Here is a 6000-nt window from a genome sequence, read left to right on the forward strand (position 1 = left end):
ATATGGATAAGAATAAGAGATTTAAGTATCAAGTAATTAAAGAGGAGCAGTAAAAAATAACAATATATGCAGGGGGAGCTGGTACAGAGTCAATGTGCAGGGGGAGCCGGTACAGAGTCAATGTGCAGGGGGAGCCGGTACAGAGTCAATGTGCAGGGGGAGCCGGTACAGAGTCAATGTGCAGGGGGGTGCCGGTACAGAGTCAATGTGCAGGGGGAGCCGGTACAGAGTCAATGTGCAGGGGGGTGCCGGTACAGAGTCAATGTGCAGGGGGTGCCGGTACAGAGTCAATGTGCAGGGGGGTGCCGGTACAGAGTCAATGTGCAGGGGGTGCCGGTACAGAGTCAATGTGCAGGGGGGTGCCGGTACAGAGTCAATGTGCAGGGGGTGCCGGTACAGAGTCAATGTGCAGGGGGGTGCCGGTACAGAGTCAATGTGCAGGAGGGTGCCGGTACAGAGTCAATGTGCAGGGGGGTGCCGGTACAGAGTCAATGTGCAGGGGGGTGCCGGTACAGAGTCAATGTGCAGGGGGGAGCCGGTACAGAGTCAATGTGCAGGGGGGTGCCGGTACAGAGTCAATGTGCAGGGGGGTGCCGGTACAGAGTCAATGTGCAGGGGGTGCCGGTACAGAGTCAATGTGCAGGGGGGTGCCGGTACAGAGTCAATGTGCAGGGGGTGCCGGTACAGAGTCAATGTGCAGGGGGTGCCGGTACAGAGTCAATGTGCAGGGGGTGCCGGTACAGAGTCAATGTGCAGGGGCACCGGTTAGTTGAGGTAGTTATAGTGTAGGTCGAGTTAATTAAAGTGACTATGCATAGATTACAACAGAGAGTGGCAGGGGTGTGGAGAGGGGAGGGGAGGGGGGGGGTGAATAGTCTGGGTAGCCATTTGATTAGATGTTCAGGGGTCTTATGGCTTGGGGGTAGAAGCTGTTTAGAAGCCTCTTGGATCTAGATTTAGGGCTCCGGTTCCGCTTGCCGTGCGGTAGCAAAGAACAGTTTATGACTAGGGTGGCTGGACTCTTTGAAAATGTTCAGGGCTTTCCTCTGACACTGCCTGGTATAGAGGTCCTGGATGGCAGGAAGCTTGGCCCCAGTGATGTACTGGGCCGTTCGCACTACACTCTGTAGTAGAGGTCGGGTTTTCATAACAAATCGGTAATCGGCCTTTTTTAACTCCGATTATGGACGATTACATTGCAATCCACGAGGAAACTGCGTGGCAGGCTGACCACCTGTTACGCGGGTGCAGCGTCAAAAGGACCTTGCAAGGAGCCAAGGTAAATTGCTAGCTAGCATGAAACAACTCATCTTATAAAAAACTATCAATCTTCACATAATCACTAGTTAACTACATATGTTTGATGATATTACTAGGTACACTAGCTTGTCCTGCGTTGCATATAATCAATGTGGTGCCTGTTAATGTATCATCGAATCACAGCCTACTTCAACTTCGCCAAACGGGTGATGATTTAACAAAAGCGCATTGCTTTTCTTAACAGAAGTACATTTTTTTTAAAGAAATTCATGTTAGCAGGCAATATGAACTAGGGAAATTGTGTCTTGCGTTCAGTGCAAGCAGAGTCAGGGTATATGCAACAGTTTGGGCCGCCTGGCTCGTTAGAATTTTACATAATTATGACATAACATTGAAGGTTGCGCAATGTAACAGCAATATTTAGGTTGCCACACATTCGATAAAATACGGAACGGTTTCGTATTTCACTGAAAGAATAAACATTTTGTTTTCTAAATACTCGTTTCTGGATTAGACCTTAAAGTGTTTATGTGTTTATTATAGTAGAATGGAGTCTATGATTTGATATTTGATATTTGATTTGATTGATTTGTGTTATGTTATAATTAAGTCTATGATTTGATAAAGCAGTCTGACTGAGCGGTGGTAGGCAGCAGCAGGCTTGTAAGCATTCATTCAAACAGCACTTTCCTGCATTTGCCAGCAGCTCTGAGTAATGCTTGAAGCACAGCGCTGTTTATGACTTCAAGCCTATCAACTCCTGAGATTAGGCTGGCAATACTAAAGTGCCTATAAGAACATCCAATAGTCGAAGGTACAGTGTATATTAAATAGTAATGGTACAGAGACAAATAGTCGACGCGTCATAATTCCTATAATAACTACAACCTAAAACTTCTTACCTGGAAATATTGAAGAACTGGGAATAATGAACCACCAGCTTTCATATGTTCTGAGCAAGGAACTTAAACATCAGCTTTTTTTACATGGCACATATTGCACTTTTACTTTCCTCTCCAACACTGTGTTTTTGAATTATTTAAACCAAATTGAACAGGTTTCATTATTTATTTGAGACTAAATAGATTTTATTTATGTATTATATTAAATTAAAATAAAAGTGTTCATTGTTTATTCAGTATTGTTGTAATTGTCATTATTACAAATATATATTTAAAAATCGGCCAATTAATCGGTATCGTTTTTTTGGGGTCCTCCAATAATCAGCATTGGTATCGGCTTTTTTTGGTCCTCCAATAATCAGTATCGGTATCGGCGTTGAAAAATCATAAATCGGTCGACCTCTACTCTGTAGTGCCTTGCGGTCGGAGGCCGAGCAGTTGCCATACCAGGCAGTGATGCAACCAGTCAGGATGCTCTCGATAGTGCAGCTGCAGAACTTTTTGAGGATCTGAGGACTCATGCCAAATCTTTTCAGTCTGCTGAGGGAGAATAGGTTTTGTCGTGCCCGCTGCACGACTGTCATGGTGTGCTTGGACCATGTTAGTTTGTTGGTGATGTGGACACCAAGGAACTTGAAGCTCACAACCTGCTCCACTGCAGCCCCATCGATGAGAATGGGGGAGTGCTCGGTCCTCCTTTTCCCGTAGTCCACAATCATCTCCTTTGTCTTGATCACATTGAGGGAGAGGTTGTCCATCCCCATTCCACCCCCATTGTCCACCCTCATTCAAAATAAATACCCTGAATACAATGACCAAAGCACTAACAAAATTATATCATATTTCATTATGTAAAAGCCTAATTTGAGAGAGAGGTAGCGAGGGGGGAGGCAGAAATAGAGTAAGGGGAGGCAGAGAGAGAGGAGAGAGAGAAAGAGGAGAGAGCGAGACAGACAGGCAGAAAGGCAGGCAGAAAGGCAGGCAGAAAGGCAGGCAGAGAGCGAAGTAGGCCTAATTGTAATGACTACTTATAGCCAGCCGTTTAGTCATAATCTGTGACACTGTCACACACTCTTCTAGACTGTGTTGCTTCTCAATATCATGACTGTTTTCCGTTCAAGAAAAACTCAAAGTAATTTAGAAGTTAACACTGCTGTGCACTGTGTAGAATAGACAGGATACAACAACTAGGTCTTCATTACCCACATATGGATGAACCATATCTCTCTAGAACATCCCAGACAACTACCTAAGAATAGTAAAGCCTCCTTTACTGGCTCAAATAGCCGAACAATCAGCCTGTTACCAACTCTTTGTAAACTTTGGGGAAAAATGGTCTTTGGACAGAAACAATATTAATAGTAAACAAATTGACAACAGATTTTCAGCACGCATATAGGGAAGGACATTCAACAAGCACAGCACTCACATAAATGACTGATGATTGGCTGACATAAAAATATTGTTGGGGCTGTTTTGATAGACTTCAGTGCAGCTTTTGTAATTATTGATTTGCTTACCTTTATGTAACTAAGAAAGTCAGTTAAGAACAAATTCTTATTTTCAACGACAGCCTAGGAACAGTGGGTTAACTGCCTGTTCAGGGGCAAAACAACAGATTTTTACCTTGTCAGCTCGAGGATTCTATTTTGCAACCTTTACAGTTACTAGTCCAACACTCTAACCACTAGGCTACCTGCCGCCCCATCGATCATAGTCTGTTGCTGGAAAAACGTATGTGTTATGGCTTTACATTCCCTGCTATGTTTTGGATAAAGAGTTACCTGTCTAACAGAAAACAGAGTGTGTTCTTTAATGGAAGCCTCTCCAACATAATCAAGTTAGAAGCAGGAATTCCCCAGGGCAGCTGTCTAGGCTCCTTACTTTTTCAATCTTTACTAACGACATGCCAATGGCTTTGAGTAAGGCCAGTGTGTCTATGTATGTGTATGACTCAACACTATACATGTCAGCTACTACAGCGACTGAAATGACTGCAACACTCAACAAAGAGCTGCAGTTAGTTTCAGAATGGGTGGCAAGGAATAAGTTAGTTCTAAATATTTCTAAACTAAAAGCATTGTATTTGGAACAAATCATTCATTAAACCCTAAATCTTGTAATGAATAATGTGATAATTTAGCAAGTTGAGGTGACTAAACTGCTTGGAGTAACCCTGGATTGTAAACTGTCATGGTCAAAACATATTGATATAACAGTAGCTAAGATGGGGAGAAACACCTCTGGTCAGTTACCAGTTCCCGGTAGATATTTCGTGCTGTGGATGCTCTCCCTTTACAAATGGACGCGCACAGCTGTCCATGTCGCCCTGATGTCCGTAGCCTACAGTAGGTTAGTAGATATGGGCTACAGCACTACATGTGTGTAGCCTACAGTAGGTTAGTAGATATGGGCTACAGCACTACATGTCCGTAGCCTACAGTAGGTTAGTAGATATGGGTTACAGCACTACATGTGTGTAGCCTACACCACTGGTAATTGGGTGAAGCGAGCCAGACTCTACACACAACGTTTGAAACGATGCCAAGTGTACGACATGGCTGTACACTGTACAGTAATAATGTGACATAGCCTACCTGTGAAATGTTGCAGCGTCGTGCCTTGTACCCAGAGGCTCAGCACTTGCTGCACTGATAGATTGACAGAAAAATCCCTGTTCATGTTTCTGTCGCCGCCGCGGCCGGGGTTCGCACCCCTCTTTGTCAAATGGCTGTACGTGGCTTTTGACGAAGACATCGAGGAGACCGGGGTGGCATGAGCTCGGAGGCTTTATCCCCCGGCGCGCACACCTCTACCGGTGCCTCTGTTTCGGCTTGACGTTGTTCATTTCCGCGCGGGGAAGGAAAGGGCCAACGGCTAGTCTTCTCGTGCTCATTCTCGGACGCAGCGGCGGATTTTTGGAGGCCATGATGAGGATGGGATGGCAGCGCGAGAGAACATAGCGCACACGGAGGTGTGGTCCTACATCAGTCAGTCTCTCTACATAACCCTTAAAGGGGCCGTCACCGGTTAAAGTGGAGTGTACGCTAAACCTACGAGTTACCGTTATGATATTGTAGCCCTTTATGAATGGTAAACAGAAGATGAGTAATCAGTACAGTAGTGTTTACACTGAAAACGTGCGTAATCATGTGGCACATGTGCGCGTAATTGAGCGGTAAAATTGTGAAAATCAGTGAGAGGACTATTGGCTGTAGTATCCTGCATATATTTACTATGAAAAGAATGATGCGTTTTTGTATTGCAGGGCGTTGTCTGTGACGTCTCATCGTTGCCGGTACTGTCCATGGTGCTGATTTGCTCCCAGTTGAGTCAATCCTAAAACGCCTGATAAAAGTGGCGCCTGGTAATATCAATAAGAGATATCACATTCAGCAGATCTTATTCTCTATTATCATCATCTGAGTCAATATTAAGATCATCGTTCGGGAATTTATCGGAGAGAAATGTATAAGCTAACATTCCAGAAACAATGATTTCTGCTTTCAAGGCAGATGAGAAGTCTGAAAGCTTCAACTCGACTTGTTATTTGTTTATTTATCAGGGACCTGAACAGCACGATAAGGAACGAGAGCAAAGCTATAGAGCTCTTCCCACTATGTGGTCCTTTCAACATTACATTTTAGGAATTAGATCCATGCGTAGCATGTTTTGTATTTCACATCAGGATGGTGGTGAGACTTTTCACTGTATCACTAATAAACATGAAATAACTTAGATTATTCACAGATTCACGATCTCCTCTGAACAGTTGATGTTGAGATGTGTCTGTTACTTGAACTCTGAGAAGCATTTATTCGTTTCTCTTTTCTTATTT

The 6000-nt window shown here is 44.1% G+C and overlaps 1 protein-coding gene across 1 annotated transcript in view; it reads right to left on the bottom strand.

Moving 5' to 3' along the window:
• LOC116354492 (transmembrane protein 170B-like) overlaps window positions 1-5202 on the bottom strand; it is a 28426-nt gene extending 23224 nt beyond the window's left edge. The window contains exon 1 of the mRNA XM_031794964.1: window positions 4760-5202. Coding sequence (XP_031650824.1) covers window positions 4760-4919 — 160 coding nt within the window. The 5' untranslated portion in view covers window positions 4920-5202. The remainder of the gene's footprint in view (window positions 1-4759) is intronic.
• Window positions 5203-6000: the final 798 nt, after the last annotated feature.

This window comes from Oncorhynchus kisutch, linkage group LG17, assembly GCF_002021735.2.
Source record: "Oncorhynchus kisutch isolate 150728-3 linkage group LG17, Okis_V2, whole genome shotgun sequence".
In the NCBI taxonomy this organism is placed as follows: domain Eukaryota; kingdom Metazoa; phylum Chordata; class Actinopteri; order Salmoniformes; family Salmonidae; genus Oncorhynchus; species Oncorhynchus kisutch.